The sequence below is a fragment of the Lepidochelys kempii genome, chromosome 2, assembly GCF_965140265.1.
Source record: "Lepidochelys kempii isolate rLepKem1 chromosome 2, rLepKem1.hap2, whole genome shotgun sequence".
NCBI lineage: Eukaryota > Metazoa > Chordata > Testudines > Cheloniidae > Lepidochelys > Lepidochelys kempii.
Window position 1 is genome coordinate 59,874,505 of NC_133257.1, and position 21,363 is coordinate 59,895,867.

General features: G+C 40.8%; 1 protein-coding gene across 4 annotated transcripts in view; it reads right to left on the reverse strand.

Annotated features, from left to right (window-relative positions):
* Positions 1 to 21,363, reverse strand: part of SULF1 (sulfatase 1) — a 176,451-nt gene that overhangs the window by 82,417 nt on the left and 72,671 nt on the right. For 2 of the 4 annotated variants that reach the window (XM_073330898.1, XM_073330901.1), the window contains exons 1-4: positions 15,611 to 15,699; positions 15,080 to 15,139; positions 14,529 to 14,763; positions 5,436 to 5,675 (exon numbers count right to left, since the gene is read on the reverse strand). In XM_073330898.1, the coding sequence (XP_073186999.1) occupies positions 5,436 to 5,675; positions 14,529 to 14,763; positions 15,080 to 15,139; positions 15,611 to 15,643 (568 nt within the window). In that variant the 5' untranslated portion in view covers positions 15,644 to 15,699. Of the gene's footprint in view, positions 1 to 5,435; positions 5,676 to 9,728; positions 9,788 to 14,528; positions 14,764 to 15,079; positions 15,140 to 15,610; positions 15,700 to 21,363 lie in introns of those variants that run through there. The other 2 variants (XM_073330899.1, XM_073330900.1) reach the window with 2 other exon arrangements.

Below are 21,363 nucleotides of genomic sequence, written 5' to 3' on the forward strand. Positions count from 1 at the left end.
TGCCAAACTTTAACCATTTGGGCTGAAATTTTCCATTCTTTCTGCCTCAGGCTGTTTTTTATGGGCGGGGGCCAGGGTGGATTTTTGTTTATTTTTAATTTCACCTGCTGACGCGGCAGGTAAACAAAACGGCCCGGCCCGCCAGGGGCTTTTCCCTGCACAAGCGGCAGAACAAGTTTGGGAACTACTGGACTAGATTGTAGCCTCAGGCAATGCACATTTTTAGAAGCAGCTCAGCAAAGCTATGGGGCTTAGGAAGCCATTTCTATTTGTAATGAATAAAACAGATTATGGCTCAATGGGTAAAAAGTCTCACTAAAAAGCAATGCAATTTTCAGGGGACATCTTTTCACTATTGTGTGTAATGGACCCCACGGGGACAACAGCAAAGATAAATGCTGATTTTTGCATTTTAATAAGACAGGTTTTATCTGCATTTTGGCAGTTTTACTAACTGTTCCCAGGACACGGTGTTATTTTTCATGACATGTATAGTAGTTTGCTACATTGGAATAACTGCAGTCTGTGTGACAATGTTCAATGAAGTTTATGCAAATAATAACATGGCAAGGTGAGCAGTTATCTGGATATCCTTATGGCTTTGGAATGTTTTTGTCACTGCAAAAGATAAACATTTGGCGAAGCGCAAGTATCTAGTATAAATGCACTCCTTCAAGCTTGTCATTGATTTTTACCTTTCTCCCTAACAATTAGCAAAAGGTCTTGAACTGGATTGGGGCCTAAAATAATGGTATCTAAGGGGTTGCCCAGGTGCAAGCCTTGGGAGAATGTGACCCAGGAATTTTGTGGATTCTGAGGGTGAGATTTTCATAATTTACTAAGATTCACCATCTTGCAATATCAAATATATTTTATATAAGATCTTTTCCCAATCTCTTTCTTACTATCAGACTATTTTGAAGACACTGCATCACAGAATTAGTCATGTCACTACCATCTGTGCCAGTGGGTGTCATACAGCTAGACAGTGTAAATGCACTGCAGAGACATCCCTAGTCTTTCACAGACCAAAGGACATTTATTGCATACAGGCTGCAGCTACCCATCAAAAATGTTTGCAGGGACATTTCTGATTTTAACAAAACAAATAATAAAACAAAAAAAAATAACCCAAACAACCAACCCATAAAAAACCCACCACACCTCTAAAAACACATAGCACAGTAAGGTTTACTCATCGTGACCCAGACAACTGGTTTAGGTAGACAGCCAACTTCCTTGAACAAAACTAGCTATCAGGAAACCATTTACTGGAGTTGCAAAGAACTGTTTGTATGAGATTTCCGTACTGACGCAGAATGATTCAATGCTTTTGGGGACAGAGCCCAACACAACTGAAAGGCCAGTACTATTCCAGTCACCTCCTCCTCACTTTCTTCCCATTAACCTAACAACAATTTCAAAACTGAAACCTTTAGTTTTTTTCTCTCCAGAGGTTTTTTGCCTGGTTACAACACTACTTTGCAACATTATAGTACCTCTATCAAATCACAAACAACAATTAAGGTTCACAACACTGCTGCGGAATATTATAAGCGGTATTCCACTTATGCATATGGGGAAACTGAGGTACAAAAATGAGTTTAACCTACAGCTTGCCCAAAGTCATAAGGGAAGTCGGTGATAGTGCCAGAAATAGTCTCAGATTCTTAGCTCCCAGTTCTGTAACTTAACCGTAGTACCTTATGAAGAACTCAGGTTTTCTATTTTTACAGCTTTGGGGGTATTTCCCACTATCTGTCAGTGTTATAATTGTAACCATAAAATATTTAGGGTTTAATAACTATAACTTGGATACACAGGTTGTTAGCCCAGTCTTTATATATATAAACAAAATGCCTTTATTATAGGCCCGGCTGGTAGCACCACGCATTTTTTAGGGTTGCACAGTCCTTCCCGTTATAAGACTGTTTTCAGTGGCTTATAACTTTGCCATACTTTAATTGTTTGGGCTGAAATTTTATATGTCAATTGTCTGCCTCAAGTGGAATTTTTCAACCAAAACCGTAGCCATTTCCAATAACAAGGCTAGGTTTTTACCATGTTAAAATTTCTGTGAGCTTTTCTTTGAAAAGCCCTAGCACCCCCATTCTTTGGAGCAGGGACTTGAAATTTGTAAAGTGGGGGGTGATCTTTCTGTCGGGGATGTGCTTTTTGCTGTCCCTGCAAAACTCCGCCCAAATCTGGCCTAGTTACAAGCCTTTGAAAAAAATCAGTTGAGACTTCCTGGATTCCCTAAAAATCCTGTCAGCACTAAGCATGTTCCAGCCTGGGGTTTAGCAGGTTTTTCCCTGCAGTGGCAGCTCAGGGCTGTGCCAAGTCAGCACCAGAACTGAGAGCAAGAGCCTGTCTCTCATCTGCTCTCAATGATCTGCCCCCTGCTGACCCAGGCAATGTGGAGGCAGACATGCCAAACCTGTGAAAAAAATGCAGACATTGGGCTTGTTTTTGGCTTAATTGGCTTGTGAGTTGCTTGTTGGCTAGTTTTTGGCTTGTAGCTTGTTGCTTCTTCTTTTTGATTGGCTCCCAGCAAGCAGGTGCAAGGGTGGGGTAGGAGGGAGTAAGGGGTGCACAGCAGGCCCAACACAGTCCCAGACTGCAGGCCGGGAGGATCTAGTCACATAGAGTGTTGGGGTTCTTAGGGATTGGCTTGTTTTGGCCTTGTTTTGAAATGAGATTTGCTTGATTTCTGGCTTATTGTGAAAGTTGGGGTGCTTATTTACTGTGTGACAGTTGGCAATTGTGTGTGGAGAAGGAAAGCTGCCTGATTCTAAAGCAGAAGACCAACACATGGACCTGGGGAGTAGACATGGAGAAGTAGACTGGAATAAGGAACTTGGGAGGGGATGGAAGCTGGGACTGGAGGCTGGCAAAAAGGGGAGAGGGCAACTGAGTCTGGGAGCCCAGGAAAGAGGCTGGGACAAGGAGCGAAGAAGCAGTGGGGGGAGACTCTGAGATTCAAGGAGCCCAGGGAGGGAGATTGGGACTGGAAGCCAGCTGGAACAGGGAATGTGGGCAGGGAGGTTACTGGAGGTCAGGGTGGGAAGGGGCCTGGGAATGGCTGGGTAAAGAGGTTTGGAGAAGCAGGGTTTACTTGTTGGGGACACCAGGGCTTGATGGGCAAGGAGACTGGAACTGGGTGAGAAGCGTGAGGAATGGAGAATGGACTGCCTAGGTGAGGAGAATGGGACTGAGATGAGGAGACAGGAGTGGCAAAGAACAGGACAGGCAGGAGGGAATAGGGCAGAAGGGATCAAACTTGGGGTGGGAGGAGATAGATTGAAGGGTCTGTCTCCACAAAAGCATACTCCTAGAGCCTGGAATGGAACCTAAGATTGCTTAGTCTCACCATTTCTCTGCTGGCAGCAAATATCTGTGAAGCCCCCCTAGTATTGGTCTGCACAGAGCCTGACAACCTGCTACTTCTATCCAACATTCCTTTATCTTAAGTAGTAGGGGTCCGTGATAGATCTAAATGTTCCAACCTTGCTGATGAACCATGTGGGTGACAATGTGGTGTCACGTGATGGATTTTCTGTTTTTTCCATATTTTTTTTTAAAAGTTAGGAAATCACACACACAAATAGCATGTGATCATGTAATCAAAGACTGTATCATAATGCATACATACAAGGGAAGCAAATTAAGTTTGCCCAGGGAACCCGAGCTTTTATCTCACAAGGGAGTCTGCTATTGCTATCAATTTTACATGGAAGGCATTCAGATACTTTTAGTGATGAGTGGCAGTACAGAACCCTAAATTAGCTAGCCAGATAGCAAATACTTTAAAAACTCTGAGCAGCTTTTCAGGTGGATATGGTAAAGGTTTGTGAAACAGGTCAGATGTGGATTACTAATCTATAAATCAGGAAATGTTTCTAGCACTTAATCCAGAATTTGAAGGCAGTGCTACAGAGCTGACTTTAACATCTAAGACCCACATACAGCAGAAAAACAAAGGGCCTCATCCTGCCACCCTTACTCATGTTGAGCAGTATTTTACTTCACTAGTAATCTCACTGAAATCAACTGAACTTCTCAAAGTAATATTCAGTGTGAGTGACAGTGGCAGAATTAGGCCTAAAGAGGATAAAAATGCTTGTTCGGTTTTGTATTTTAAACAGGATCAAGGAGCTCTGCAGGACTGCCAGCTTTGCCAGAGAGAGTTGTATTGTGGGGAGGGAGATGAAGTGGAAGCAAATAGATTTTAGGATGTTAAATGCAGCAGTGCTAGGAGAATTGGTATAAAGAGACATTCATTCTCTCACTGTATGCTTCAAAAGTAATCAAATCCTGTGCCTAACCTGTTAGCGGACACAAACTTCTTTGCCTCCAAATACCTTGTAAAGATTTGTGCTTCTTTGGTCTCATGAAGGAGAGTCTTTATGTTCAAACAATACAACTAGACAAACTGTACCCTGATACCTTGCACAGCTCCTGTATCTTTATAAAAGAGTCAGGCTGGAGCCTAAAATATTTACAGACTTATTCTTAAGGATCGATGATGCATATATGAACTGGAGGTTTTACATCAAGCTGAAGCATAGATGAGAGGAATAAGAAGAGTTCTTTGCAGATAGAAAAGGGAGCGCTCGACTACAGAAAACTACCAAGAATTTACAAGAAAACTATCAAATCTTATTGCCACTCACCAGAACAATTCTTAAATTAGGGGTTCTCAAACTGGGGGGTCAGGACCACTCAGGGGGTCGTGAGGTTATTATATGGGGGGTTGGGAGCTGTCAGCCTCCACCCTAAATCCCACTTTGTCTCCAGCATTTATAGTGTTGTTAAATATATTAAAAAGTGTTTTTAATTTATAAGGGGGATCACACTCAGATGCTTGCTATGTGAAAGGGGTCACCAGTACAAAAGTTTGAAAACCGCTGCCTTAAATATATGTTTCTGTTCAGTTTCAGAGAATGAAAGTGAAGATTACCCCACACTAAAGTTTAAATTCTCATCTTCATCTTGTTTCACCCCCACCATACACATCTTCACTCCTGTGAGGTCTCTGGTATCAGTTTCTGCAGTGGCCCAAATATCTTCCCTCATAACTGCTTCTCCACAACTTGGCCTTAATACTGACCATAATCATGGCAAGAGCTGTTGGCTCAGAATCACACGGCCATGATGATGCGCATCTCTCACCTAGGTGTAACTGCTCAACAGCCTAGTCCTCACCTGAGACATCCAGATATGAAAATATGCTTCCCAGTACAAGTGGGATTCCTTATTCAGTCTTTGGCTGTAAATCTGGCTAAACCATTACAAATAGGCAGTGCTACCCTCACTCATGACACACACCTTTTCCCTGCTCCAACACTGAGCCACTGCTTTGCTCCTTAAACCTAGTTCGAGACACTTTTGCCTCATTTTAGGCAGAGATTTAAAGCCTAAGAACTGTCTCTTACCTGTCCGATAGCCAGTGTTGTTGAGATACACTGCAAAGGTACGTGGTTCATGCGTTGCTTGCCAGGAAGGAGAAGAGCAGTTTTCGTTGTTGGTGTATATGTTGTGGTTGTGAACGTATTTCCCTGTCAGCATGGAGGACCGAGATGGGCAGCACATTGGGGTGGTTACAAAGGCGTTGATGAAGGTAGCACCTCCATTCTCCATGATCCTTCTAGTCTTATTCATCACCTGCAACGACCCTGAAATAAAGAATAACTGATTTTACTATACCACTACTAAGAAACATCTAAAATATATTTATGTCATGTCACCTGATATTTAAGTATATAAATGTATTATTACATTTGCTGTCTGTTGTTGGCTTGGAACATTTAATTGACTAGCTCTAATTTTAAAGAAAAAGTAAACATTGTAGATCATGTCACCAAAAACACTTTGCAAAATTCTAGGAAGTTTGAGCTCTTTTCTTGCTCAGTCACAAAATAAAAGTGTAGATTAATCTGATAGGCAGATTCACAAGCCAGCAGCCGGTTGAACATTATTGTGCAAAGATAGATGGTGTCATAGAACATATCTCCAAAAGACAAGTAAAACAGGTACCATTCTAAGAATTAATAAGCTCTATTTGACATTGAAGACTCAACGAAATTCTCTCCTTTAAGGGATAAGAAATTTAAATATTTGCCCCACTTCTAACTAATTTTTAATTTGATTTAGAACTTGATCCTGCAGCCCCTTACTCATGTGAATATTCTAACTCATGCGAATATTCTAACTCATGCAAGTTGATTCCCATTGAAGCCTGGGACTTCTCACACATGCACTATTTATAAATGGCTATTTGACTTCTCAAAAGGATTAAAAAAAATATTGTTTTACTGCAATACATGCAAAACAAATAAGCCCTTACAATATTAATGGAGTATTAGGCTTCAACAGCTTTTGCAGTCACCCAGCCAACAGTGATTTAATTATACATTTATCAAGTAGCAAGCAAAGCACAGAGTTATTTTTTAAAAATCACATTAAAAAGAGACCACATGCATTGATAATAACCTCACTGGGTGAAATCTCTCCCCGTGCAGAGGAGCAGCACACAGGCCTCTGCAATACCTAAGTTCTGTGTTCTGAGTCAGCTTAGCATTTGTGGTTGAATCAGCAAAATGATTTTTGATAGCAGTCCCAACCAAACTCCTGATCATTATGATCACATCATTATGCCTGGGTCTAGCCTAAGGACTTGGAGATGGTTATCTCAGGGTTTGTTTTTTTTTAACCTTTTGAAGCTCAACAAACTCATGTTGCAGAAAAAGATGAGGGCAGTAGGTGGGATCTTCAGGTGTTCAGCAGCCTCTTGCTGTGAAATGGTGAGCCCGGTTGCTTGTGCTAGGGTCTGTGAGTACTTGCTGATAGCTACCAAAGTTTTGCAATGGTCAGTTGTCCAACAAGCCAGGAACTCTTGGGGGGATGGGGGGGCGGGGGCAATAGGCCAACAGTCACTAAGGGGTTTTGTAGTTTTACAGCTTTGGGGAATTTTGAGAAGTGGATTTTAGCTTCTCTTATTATATTTTAGTTTACTTTGCACAGCTCAGAGCACTTTGCTTGCAGTCAGTTTCAGTGTTTCCCTGTTCTTCTGTATGGGTCTATCACAGAGAAACAGGAAGAAGAAAAATATTTTAAAACCATGAAAAATGGGATTGTAAAGTCACAAAATTGCTAGGAAGGCTCAGGGCCAGGTGTAGTATCTGAACTTATCTTTAATTATTTTGAGGGCTGTCGATTAATTGCAGTTAATTCACACGATTAACTACAAAAAATTAATCACGATTAAAAAAAATCACGCTGCAGATTAATCACTATAGAACACCAATTGAAATGTATTAAATATTTTTGTATGTTTTTTACATTTTCAAATATATTGATTTCGGTTACACCACAGAATACACAGTGTACAGTGCTCACTTTGTATTATTATTTTTTATTACAAATATTTGCACTGTAAAATGATAAAAGAAATAGTAGTTTTCAATTCACCTCATACAAGTACTGTAGTGCAATCTTTTTATTTATTGTGAAAGTGTAATTTACAAATGTAGATTTTTTTTGTTACATAACTGCAATCAAAAACAAAACAATGTAAAACTTTAGCACTCACAAGGCCAATCCGTCCTATTCCTTGTTCAGCCAATCACTAAGGCAAAGAAGTTTGTTTACATTTACGGGAGATACTGTTTCCTGCTTCCTATTTACAGTGTCACCTGAAAGCGAGAACAGGCGTTCGCATGGCACTTTTGTAGACAGCGTTGCAAAGTATTTACATGCCAGATATGCCAAACATTCATATGCCCCTTCATGTTTCGGCCAAAATTCCAGAGGACATGCTTCCATGCTGATGTTGCTCATTAAAAAAATAATGTGTTAATTAAATTTGTGACTGAACTTCTTGGGGGAGAACTGTATGTCTCCTGTTCTGTTTTACCCACATTCTGCCATATATTTCATGTTATAGCAGTCTTGGATGATGACCCAGTACATGTTCATTTTAAGAACACTTTCACAGCAGATTTGACAAAACGCAAAGAACATACCAATGTGAGATTTCTAAAGATAGCTACAGAACTCGACCCTAGGTTTAAGAATCTGAAGTGCCGTCCAAAATATTCAGAAGTCTTAAAGATCAACACTTAAATGTGGAAACTACAGAACGTGAAGCACCAAAAAAGAAAATCAACCTTCTACTGGTGGCATCTGACTCAGATAGTGAAAATGAACATTCATCGGTCCACTCTGCTTTGGATCGTTATTGCGCAGAACCCATCATCAGCATGGATGCATCTCCTCTGGACTGGTGGTTGAAGCATTAAGGGACATCTTATCTTTAGCGCATCAGGCACGTAAATATCTCGTGATACCGGCTACAACAGTGTCATGCGAATGCTTGTTCTCAGTTTCAGGTGACATTTTAAACAAGAAGCGGGCAGCATTATCTCCTGCAAATTGTAACCAAACTTGTTTGTCTGAGCGATTACTGAAGTAGGACTGAGTGGACTTGTAGGCTCTCAAGTTTTACATTGTTTGATTTTTTGAATGCAGTTATTTTTTTTGTACAGAATTCTACATTTGTAAATTCAACTTTAATGATAAAAAGATTGCACTATAGTACTTGTAGTAGGTGAATTGAAAAATACAATTTCTTTTGTTTTTTACAGTGCAAATATTTGTAATAAAAAATAAACATAAAGTGAGCACTGTACACTTTGTATTCTGTGTTATAATTGAAATCAATGTATTTGAAAATGTACACAACATCTAAAATATTTAAATAAGTGGTATTCTATTATTCTTTAACAGCGCGATTAATCGTGATTAATATTTTTAATTGCGCAATTAATCGTGATTCATTTTGTTAATCTCTTGACAGCCCTAATTATTTTTAAACAATTTAGTCGATTTCAAGTTAACTGGTTACCCCAAACACTGATTTGTTGGTTTTTGTGGGGTTGACGAATCAGTGTTAGCAACTGAAATTTGACTTCGTCTTTTGTATCAAATTTCCCTTTTTTTTGTTTAAGTGGGAGATGGAAAATGAGGAATTGGTGTTTTTGACTTTGTGGGAGTAGGGTTGCCAACCCTCCTAGATTGGCCAAGAGTCTCCCAGAATGGGCCTCAATCTCCTGGCTACTGAATCCAATCCAGGAGATTTTAAGCCCCTAAAAGTCCAGTGGCCCCGCGTGGCTCCCAGGAAGCAACCGGCATGTCTGGCTCAAAGGCGCAAGAACCGTGGCCTATGGGAGCTGCAGGGGCGGTGCCTACAGGCGGGGCAGTGCGCAGAGCCTCCTGGCCAGGCTGCCCCTGAGCCTAGGAGCCGGTCGCTTTCCAGGAGCTGCCCAAAGTAAGTGCCGCCCAGCTGGAGACCGCACCTCTTCCTGTGCCCCAACCCTCTGCCTCAGCCCTGAGCTCCCCCCCACACCCTAACTCCCTCCCAGAATCCACACCCCATACCCTGTCCTGAACCCCGAACCTCCTGCCCCAGGATCAGCCCAGAGCCCCCTCTCCCGCCCTGCACTCCGAACCCCTCAGCCCCATCCCAGAGCCCGCACCCCCTCCCACACCACAACCCCCTGCCCCAGAAAGTGAATGAGAGTGGGGGAGAGCGAGCAACAGAGGGCGGGGGATGGAGTGATGGGGCAGGGCCTCAGAGAAGGGGTGGGTCAGGGGCATGGCCTCAGGGAAGGGGCACGGCAGGAGGTGGGGCAAGGGTGTTTGGGTTTGTGCAATTAGACAGTTGGTACCTCTATGTGGGACTCCTTACATCTCTCCTTTGAGTAGTCTAGTCTGCCACAATACTGTATATGTGACCTTTAAAGATGCACACTTTGCAGGAATGGGCCCATGGTGAGTCGAGTTCATTACCCTTTCACAGATGCTCTTTTCACCCTGCAAACTTGTATAGAAATGTGTATAGGAAAATATTCAACTAAATATAGACAAAGAGCAGGGATTTAAAGATACAGAATTTAGGAAAGTAACTGCTCAGTTCTGCTGCTGCTACTACTGCTGCCGCAGTACATTACTGTCAACGCTGGGACTTGTGAAGAGCAGACGGTGATCTTCCCTTACATTCCTGAGACGCTGATTGTGATCTCCCCGTGCCATAGAGCCAGACCCTGTGGATAGGATCCCACTGATCATTACATACAGTTCAAAGCAAATACAATTTATTAAACAGCAATCAATTAAAAAAAATAAGGAAAAAATGGAGAAGGTTAAAGGAAAATACATAACCCCACTCTGTGGCATGGGGATATCACAACCAGATAAGGGAAATTCAGTTTGTTCCTCACAAGTCCCAGGCCTCCTTCTCAGGCCCTGGCTGTGCTGCAGGGATGCTGCAGGTCAGACACTTGCTCTGGCAGTGGCCACACGCCCTCAGGCTTTAGATGGTAGGACCCTTCTTCCCAGCATCGCCCCTGCCCTGTCGGGGTTACGATCCCCCTCCAAGTCTGACCTGTGAAGCCTCTTGGCTGGGGGCATCTCCCTGCACTGGGCCCACTGCCCAGGGTCCCCCTTGCTCTCCCCAGCCGCTCACCTCACCCGGCTCCAGACTGCTCCAGCCCCAGCTCCAGATTCACTCTACCTCAGCACTGTGCTCTGTCTCTAGCTCCCTGGGCTGCTTCTCTGGCCCCTCTGGCTCTGGTTTCTACAGCTCTCCGGGCTACTTCTGTGCCTCTGCTCCCAGCGCTGACCTGCTTCCTGGGCTGCTTTTCTGGCTCCTCTGGCTCTGGTTACTACAGCTCTCCTCCCAGCGCAGGTCTGCTCTCCAGGCTGTTTCTGTGACTTTGCTCCCAGCACAGCTTGGGCCCCTGCTCTCTCCTTAGCTCGGCCCCACTCTATCTGACCCAGGCATTCCAGCTCACACAGAGGATGGGATCCCCTGGCCTCCTGACTCCCTCATTAGCCTGCCCGCCCTGTCAGTCAGGTTGACCTGAAGTTTCACATTGGCCTCTCTTCATTGTTCCAGGGGACTGTGAGTGTCAGGGTCCTGATTTCCCATTGACCCTTCCCCTTACTTTTGGTACTGGGAGCTAGCCAACCAAAAAACCCCCCACTGAGTTTTAGTAAGAGACCAACAGTCCCCTTACATACAGCAAAATACAAGTAGGAGATGAGACTTGCTGGTATTAACAAGTTACAATTATCTGCCATCTGCAGCTCTCCTCACTGCCTGTGTACCTTGCCATCTGGAGACAGTCCTCGGGGCACACATGCAGATTATGTCAGACAACAGGACAATGATGTTGTACGTGTCTAAATTGGGGAGGACCTGAAGGGTACCAGATCCCAGGGAATGTCCAGTCTGGTCATATGAATTAGGAAATTTTGTCAGATCAAAAAATTCAGCCTGACTGCTCAGGATATTCTAATGGAGACCATGTCCAGTAGCCAAAGCTTTATCCCAGAGCAAAAGCTTATGGGAGGAAGCATTACTGCTACTGGAAATTTTCTTCCAATTGCCCCACAGATAGAGGTCTCTGAAACTGCATCTGCTAACCAGATCTCACAATCACAAAACAAAAAGCATTTCTTTGGTTCCCATGCAAGAATGCAGCAAGGAGAGAGGACTTTTCAAGTCTCTGGATACGTTCAGAGTTTCTGTTCCTGCGTGTGCCTCTCTCAGTACTGCAGAAGTTCTACTGAAGGTGATGAACAACAAACCAGGAAGATGCCTGTTGAGGCTCCCCACACTGGCTGGCCCGTCTGTGATTCTACTGTATTTTCAAGCTCTCAGTGGCCCAGCTTAGAAGATGCTATTTCCCATATGTGAAAAATAATACGTCTTTATTCCCCATTCATAAAAACAGATTAATTTTGATTTCAAGAACAGGTCATTATGTTTATTTTATGTATGTGTGTGCGTGGAAATAAAGCCACATTATTTCCCTCTTCCCACTATACAGGTATCAATTTGCACACACTATAGCAACAATTCCTAATTTGTGGGTCACAACCCCAAATCTGGTACCTACAAAGATGTTTTCCATCAACTGGAAATCCCAATGAGATTTTATGAGTCCCATCTCCTTCATGACATTATACATCATACATTGTATAATGTACTGTTGTGCTAGGGGTTGAGTGAACCTGCGTGTGTGTGTGTGTTCTTCATTCAGGATAAATGTAAAAAGCTATCAAGCACGTTTATGGACTAGATAGCTGGAACAATAGAGGCGACCCCCCAAAACATAGGCCACATGCAATGCTGCACAGGAATCTAAGCTATGTGGGTGGAGGGGTTTGACTGCAGGCTGAATGCAAATGGAGGGGACCATATGAGGGAAACTGAGAGATTGACCATGGAGACAGACAGAGAAGGCAGCAAAGAAGAAGTCCCAGAGACAGCCAGAGAAGCACGCGGGTAGCCTGACTCTGAAAAAAAACAGTGAAAGACTTTGGGTAGAGTGCTGGCTGGAAAGAGGCTTGGAATTGTGAGCAAAGAAACTGTATCCTGCTGTTTGATTCCTACTGTGTTCAGGGTAACAGGACTTTATGTACATTCCTTGTAAAATACACAGAGTTGCATCAAAGAAACAGCTGACTCCATCAATTTCTCCTAATTGAAATAAGTAATTCACAAGGCCCTGAATATTGGCTAGCTGCTTGAGTTATAAGGGGAAACATTATTATACACTATCATGCACTCTGTGGTAATTCCCAGCTTCCTGCAAAATTTTATTTTAGATTTTATTTCACTGTTCTGTATAACTCTAGGACACATGGGAGGTGAATTTTACGTATTTTGCTTCAATGATTCTACACTAAGAAGGCAAACATCTTCTATTACAAAGTATGTGATTTGCAATAGTTATCAGATATATTGTGCTCAAAATAGAATAGAGAATCATTTATGTTGGAATCCTAAAAGAGTTTGTTACATTCCATAAGTCTTAGACCTCCTGATGCCATGGCATAACCAACTCTAAATATTTTAAAGGAACTGAGCTTTGCCCACGTGGGGTCATAAACAGAAAAATGATGACTCATATGTAGAAAATAATGTATCTTTATACCTTTCAAATAAGCAGAATGATCTATTGTTGAAACTGCAAAAAAAAAAATGACATGCCTTGGGGACAAATCCTGGTTCAATGTGCAAAGGGTATGTACATTTTCTATGCATGGGAAAACTATGCAGGGATTGTGGAGAACAGAACATTCCTTCAATCCAGTGGTGAGGCATATGTACAAGCAGGTTGCAGTGGTTTCAGCCCTCTGTGAACCCCTAAGCAAGTTTCCGAGTCAGCAGTTCCAGTAGGTGAACAGAGAGATTTACTACATCCTTGCTACTCTCCCAGCATACCTACAATCCCCTCTCCATGGTCTTGTGAAGACAGCTGCCAGAAAGCACTGTTCTGTGTGCACTTTCTTTTCTACATGGCCTCTACAGCCTGGCCCAGTGCCCAGTGGAAATGGGCCCCTGTTTAGCCGTAGAAGGGAGGCCAGGGCTTGACCCTTGTACAGAAATTTCCAAAATGTCTGAAACTAAAAGAAACAAGTCTACATAATAGCTCTAGAATCTCTTAGACTAATAATATAGGATTGTTTATAATCACTGGATGGCCATTTATTACGCTGCACGGTTAAATAAACCAGTGATTAGAGAAGACACAAATAAAATAGATTAGACAGACAGATCTAAGGGCTCAATGGGAAAACTCACTATGCTCAATGACAGGATTAGCCCTAAGATAAGAAATATGAATTTATTATTTGTGGACTAACAGCCCCAAAAGTTGTACAGTCATTACCAAATCATAGCAAATACAAAAATGCCCATAATTATGTAAGTTTAGTGGTTAATATCTTTCTAGAGCATTTAAGGGAAAATATGCCAAGAAGGACTTCTTGAAGATCATATAAATATTTTAAACACTTTTTTTCCTCAGAAAATTATGAGAAAATCATTTCCTACATGTTGTCCAAGTTGTGAACAACAACAACTGCATATACACAGGACAACTAAACTGGCCTCCTTTCCTATAATTGACATGGTATGAAAATAGCTTGACTTTAAAGATATTTAAAAATTACATATAAATAATATAAACTTGTGAGCTGAAATTAGGTCAAGTTTGCATGTGTGTGTAAGATATCAGATCGTATGCTGTACATGACAAAAAAGAAAATATAGCTTTTTATCCATCTGGTACCATGCAATAGGTAACAATAGCATCAACTTTTTAAAGAGTTATATAAAAGCAGACTGTCAGAACTAACTTAAGTATTATTAATTGAATTTCTTGTTTTTTGAAACTGTTTTTGGCCCTATATGTTTTTACATACTGTATTCCTCCTAGGTTAACATGGCTGATTGTTAGATACTTATCCCCTAAACTGGAATTAGTTGAGTTAAATCAGATGAGCAATAAAATGTATAATACAATTTTTAACAATATAATTTCCAAATTGGTGAACCATGTCTGATAACATTGCAGAACAGGCACATTTTTGAATGTCAATTATCATGTATAGCAGAAGTTACTGAAATACATGTGTAAAGAAACCGAGTTGCAAATAACATAATTATGTCTCACCAAGCTCCACATCTTGGTCATCTGTTAGTACGAGAATAATGTTGGGTCTGATATTTTTTCGCTCCTGCTGCACACGTCCTCTGAATCTTGGGGATTTGACAGTAGTACAGAGACTTCTTAGCAAGTCAGTACTGAGCACAGTCAAAAGGAGTGCAAAGCAATAATATTTCATTGTAGTTTCAATATCACAAGCAAAATAATTGCCCCAAAGTGTCTGTTCCTTAGTTTTCAAGATCTGTGGAGAGAAAAAGATTAAAATTGAAATGCTGCCGAAACAGTGAATAAACTGGCAAAAACGTTTGGAGAAAGGTGATATTCAGAAGTCAAAACTAGCAAATACAGAGTAGTGTGACAGCAACTCACGTAGATTAATAGTAGTTTTATACTAAGTCATCTTCTGAGAATACACTGAGACATTTTGCAACTTCACTTTTCATTTTACTTTTGCTCCAAGTTAGTCTATGTATTCATACAACTTCCCACGTACACCTCACACTTCACACCACACACCCCTTTTTTGTTTTCAGCACAGTGTTCCTTAAATGCAGTACCTGGGTGTAGTAATGAATTGCTATGATGCAGAGATGTTCAGAACATCTGTAGGAGGAGCTCTAAAAGAAGGTAAAAGCAGAAGACGTGTTAGTCAAAGACCTCACAACTTATTGTGCTCTGAACTAACTCTCCAGAATTGCACATCAGAGCAATTCTACTAAACGAGAAAAATAGAAGAAATCTACGTTCACCATTGCTTACATAATGGCATATCTTCCTGGTTGGTTAGACGGCACCTTTGTGTTTAGAGGTAAGTGAAATATATAATCTTGTCATTGCCATATGTCTTTGTACAAAATTTATAATCATCCTGTGAAATTCTCAGAATAAGAAGTGTTAATTTCAGCCGGATGACACCTGGAAAGCAACAGAATTATTTTAGGTTAACTCACCTGCATGAGATATTAAACACTCATGAAGCAGACAGAACAGCATGGCTGTCATTTGTAATCTGCATTGTATCACCACACTGAAAAGTCATCTTTCTACTGACAGAGATCTCAGCTTAAGTGACATCCAGACAATCTTACCCAGCATTGTGAAAGCACGTAACTGTCTCTCATCAATCAACGATGGAACTGAGTGCATCATCTATAATGCACAGTACCTCTGGCAAACCCTTCTCCTCAATGCTCCCTTTTCAGATTCAGCTCAGTATGCTTCTCAGAACCCCTCTCCCGGTGCTTGTCAGTCAAACAGCCTTGCTATTGTAAGACTTGATGCAAGCACCGAAGTTTTGCTTTGCTGCAGCAGATCTAAACCTGCAACTGAAAATGATTGATTGGTCTTGGGACTAAAGGTTAGCCACTTACACTTCAACATTTTTTGCATGACTGACTGAAGCCCTGTGAAAACATCACATTACACAGTATGGGAAAAAAGCTTGGAGTAATGCCATCTCACTTTAGGGCATTAACTTGCTGAAAGCATTTTTTTTTATTAATTTTTATTTTGGGACTACAGATAAACTGCAGAAGCCTCATAATTTTTTTAAAAAAAACAAGTCACACGGGAAAGTCTGCATGGGAATTGGGCTGCCACGGCCTTAATTATAAGGGAGCACTCTTCCTCAGAAGGTCAGCACTCTCACACCTGAGACTTCATATTTAAACATGCAGCATTAGCTAGTAGCAGACAAACACCTAATTTAATGGGAGCACTCCATAACAAGAGAAAAAGGGGCCCATCACTCATCTAAAAATACAACAAAAGGTGATATACATCTTGTGAGGGAGAACTTGACACAGACTGCTAGAAAAGGGATACTGTGCTTGTTTTCACACACACCTGTTATTTTAAAAAAAGAAAAGGAGGACTTGTGGCACCTTAGAGACTAACAAATTTATTTGAGCATATGCTTTCGTGAGCTACAGCTCCCTTCATCGGATGCATTCAGTGCATTTTTTTTTCCACTGAATGCATCCGATGAAGTGAGCTGTAGCTCACGAAAGCTTATGCTCAAATAAATTTGTTAGTCTCTGAGGTGCCACAAGTCCTCCTTTTCTTTTTGCGAATACAGACTAACACGGCTGCTCCTCTGAAACCTATTATTTAAAGCTTCACAAGATATCCTATAAACAGTTTCATACTGCTCACTCTGCAGGCTGTAATGACACCAGAGGAGTGTGAATGTCTTTCAAACAAAAATCCAAGTGTCTGTTGCAGAGTAATCCTGTCTTCCATTGTCTGTTCACCAACAAACATTCTGGTCTATGATTGACTTTAGGGCAATGCAAAGCCAATACGCAGGGATCGGCATTTAGTGTTAAATACCATTTCAGTGATTACAGGACATTCAGATAAGTAGACTGTAAGTCTGTAATTAGGCTGGAGTGACTTTTAAAAATACTTCAGTTTCCACATATTTGTTCCAACTCACAGAAAAGCTGACAAAGAACAGGATCACTGAAGAAATAAGCATTCTTCTGACAGACACCACAGGCTTTTGATGCAAAAGCAAAAATATAATTTCCCTAACTGTCTGATCTTTAAATAGCAAAACTTTGACTCACCTCACAAAGCTGGAAAAGATGTGTGAAGTGAGAGTCAATGTTTCATTTCTTATATCAGTTGTACTGTACAGCAAACTTTTTCAGACAATGTTGACCCAGAAAGTGCAGTCATCCTGACTGCACTGAGCAAACATTGGCACCAACATGTTTGAATAATCCCCCGCAGTATGAACTTCGAGTTCCTGACAATTACACCTCAGTGCTAATAAAATTTAGAACAGTCCAAACCAACATTACCCGCTATTCTTCAACTTGTTTGGGCTATACTAGTCAGTCAGTGAGGAAAAAAAAAATCCTTTAGCCTTAATTTTTTATTTTATTAAGCAAACATCCTAGTCAGACAATTCTTTTCTAGAAATAAAAGTATGAAGTTACTTTCCAACTATTTAATTTCTTTTTCTCTTGATAAGGGAGGACAAATGACTGAATTGAGCTAAAACTTAAAAAAAAGTGACTCTTGCGCAAAAGCACAGAAATGCAATCGTTGATCACTCATAGAGCTCTGAATAACGGTATCCCCCCCCCTTTTTTTTTTGTACAGACAATTCTTTATTCAAAAGTGACCTTTTAAAACCTTCCATCCTCTCACAGGCTGGTTTCCAGCTCCAGAAGGCAATGAAGTACAGAAGAAAGCAGACAAAATGCAGAGCTTGATAGAGGAGACAAGGATGCAATGTTTGTGTTGGATACTCTTTCGGAGCCTACGAGTGTCCTTAGAGACATAGCAGTTTGTCTTGAAAAAGTCAAAAATAGGAGAGATTTTTAAGAGAGACCTTTTTTCTTTACACATGGCAAGTAAACTTAAAGGACTGTGCAATATCCAAAAGTCAAAACTCGACTACAAGTTCCCTTTTTCCAGGCAGGTAAATGAGAACACTGATTGTAATTTAGATCGAAGCTATATGGAAAGTTTAAATATTTTTTATCAGTAGAACATACATAATGACAACTGAAATCTTAGGAAAATGGAAAACAAGAGCAAAAGAAAATTTAAAAAGACCATCTTTCCTCATTTGGATGTAATTTTTAGTTCACAGTCACTCTTTTTTTTTTTTTCATTTGAATATTAGGTCTTAGCTTGAGTTCACCTTTCTAACACTGGTGCGACAAAAATGAAAACTTAGCACTTCTGCTGGCATCCATATTGGTATTCTCAGAAGACAAGCTACGACTGATGGACATGAAGAATGAACTGCCCCTCATGCAACCCTTGAGATAATTCCTTCAGGGGAGGCTTAAACTAGATCAGTGTAGCAGTGGGAGGAGACTTGTGCTGCCACAGTTTGTGGTATGGGTAAAGAAGGCTTCCCTCTCCAGGGCTGTCAGTAGGACAACATCACTGGAAGGGAAAAAGGGAGGAAAGGATAATGACTTTACAAGCAATTCTCACATTTTGGCCAAAATTGTTAGGAGTGACTAGTGATTTTGGTGTCCCCACTATTTAGTGCCTGACTCAATATACCATAGAGGAGGGCTGATTTTCAGAAAGAGCTGAGCACTTTCCCTCTGAAAACTGGACTTCTTTACAATGTCTCAAGTTGGGCACCCAAAAACTGAGGAACCATATATCACTAGTCAGTTTCAAAACTTTATCAATACCAGTACTATCCTGGAAATGTTTTGGCTTTTTGATTCTAACATATTTCTTGATAGTACCCCCTTGCAAAGAATATGAATAAAACTCTTGCTAGAATTCTCTAGGTTTAAATGCCACTTTTCATACACTTTGTATAATATCAATTACCCACTAAACATTCCTAAGTTTCTTTCTTCATTGTATACTTTAGAGGCCTAAGGGCAACTCCACAACCAGAGTCCTGGAGAAGAGGCCTCCAAACATCATGAGTCCCCAGCCTGCCTTTTTCTGGCAGAGGGAACCTGGCTTACTTGTATGGATCACTGATATGTCCCTAAATCTAAAGTCAGGCTTGGAGATAGTGAGCTAAGAAGCTGTGTGAGTGCCGGTGTGTATGATCATGTCACCCTCCAGTGGCTTTTCCACAGACATGGTAACGGAGCTACTTCTACCAACTAAGGGGGGAATCTCCTGTATCACAGGTGGTATGTCCTGTGGTTTTGGAGCATTAGAACAAGGACTGTAGTCCTGGCTCTCCAGGTACATGTGCTCTATCTAATAACTGTCTGTTGGCTGCAGCGTGTAAATTAGTTTCAATAAGAATCCTAATGCAAGAGGCTTCTGCCCTCCTTATGTACTGGATGGTTTTGTGATTTAGGGTTCTATTCCCATCCTTGCCACAAAATCCCACTGGACAAATCAGTCTCTCTGTATTTTAAATTTCCCTGTCTGCAAAAGTGGGTTAATTAAATATTGGTACTATAAATGCATGTTGTGAACCTTAACTAACATTTTGAAGGTGCTTTGATACCCCATGATGTAAGGTACTATGAAAAAGCAAAGAAATTTTTATTAATAGTAGTAAGGATACTAAGGATTCCAATATTAAATAAAATATAATAAACACCCATGGCATAACCATGATGGCCTCACCATATTACATATTACAGGCTGCTTCATCTCCTCTACAAGATAGACCACCCTTAATGAATGGGGAGGAGGAGAAAGCCAAAACACAATCCCAGACAAATTATCCTCATAGGACGTTCCAGATGAAAACAAACCAACACCACTCACTATGAGAAAACAGTCCTTCTTGACCTCAAGTATGGTGATCAGTATAACTCTCTGGATGTTAGTGTAGATCAGCTGACTCAACAGGCTCTAAGTTTAACAACCTTGAAAGGAATCTGACCCCAAAACCCCAGCTTTCCCAGTTTCAATAATACCAGAGCCTTCCTGAGAGAAAAGAAGAAGAAGAAGAAGAAGGTATGGGGATGCTAACGGTATTTTATAACTGCCTGCAGAGGCCACTCAAATTGACTGGTGGGGCTTCTAACCTGCCAGGCCCTGCATGGCAAGTCTCATACCAAAATCTGACAGACCTGGATGGATGGAAAAGAGCACCAACTTGGTGGTGGCTTGGCCAACCAGTCTCCCAGTGGAGGTCAGACTCCATGCTTCCCACCTATCACTTTCAGTCATTTGTTTTAACACAATGCAAAAACCCAACAGTGATTCTGAAATATCTGTACTGACTAATTCTGTAGTACTTAGTTATGCACAGCACTCATTTAACTTAATGCAGAGAAGCTCCAGGATGGGGTAGAAGAGGTCTAATTCATCCCTCAACACACATGCACAGCTTCTATTAATCTTTAATGTACAAACATCAACGGGAGATGAGACCCCTTAGTTTTAGTATTTAACACAATCTGATTTATAACAGGTACATTGTTAGAGACTTTGCCTGGATCATGAAATTGTTAATCATACAAGTATAAAATTATATAACAAAAGGTCATGTGAGGCTATTTGTTAAATTTGCATCAAACCAACCTGGTAGTTCAGAAGACTTTACTCTTTTCAAAACATATTGCCTTGATGGGCTGTAAGATTGTACAGCAGTAATAAAAATAAGAAGTCTGCATTCTAGTGTTATATTCAAGTATTTCAGTTTAAAAATGCTGACAGAGATTACTATTATGAGTTAAGTAGTGCTAAGACCTTTCTCAAGTCCGACACTTATATCTGCTCCTTAAAACAAAACAAACAAAAAACATAGCAATCCCTTACAGGCTATCAGGCACAACAGAGTAAAGCAGCATTTCAATTTCCTGTGGGATATCAAGCCTGAAGCCATGGAAAATACTTTTACAGTACAACAAAATCAGGAAACAGCAGGATCCACTACCTTCTCTTAAAGGTTAATCCACTAATCTTACTTGTAAAGCATAGGATTTATAGCAAACACAAAGTATGTAGTTGCTATCTAGGTCTAGCCTCCATCTATTTGATAAATGGTATATTTTGTCAGTCAATCAAAGTTATCTGCTCACCTTCAAAATATAATCGGTCCATTATTATGATGTTTTATCAGGCTAGATTAATAGATCCACTAATTATAATGTAAAGTAACTGCAGGCTCTCAGAGATTCATAACCTACATTTTAACATAGTAATTTCACAAACAACTGCAGACAGGAGATTGCCACTAACCGATTTGAAAAAGGGAAAGCCTGGACTCATCTGAAAGCACACACATTTTCTAATCTACTTCTAGAATTGTGTACAAGATAAAAAGCATCTTTATTAGGAGAAAATTTCCAGGAGCTCTACCATAGTAATCTTGGGGCTTGCCAAATTTCAATGAAATTCTCAAAATGCATAGTTGTATGAGAATCAACTTGCTTGG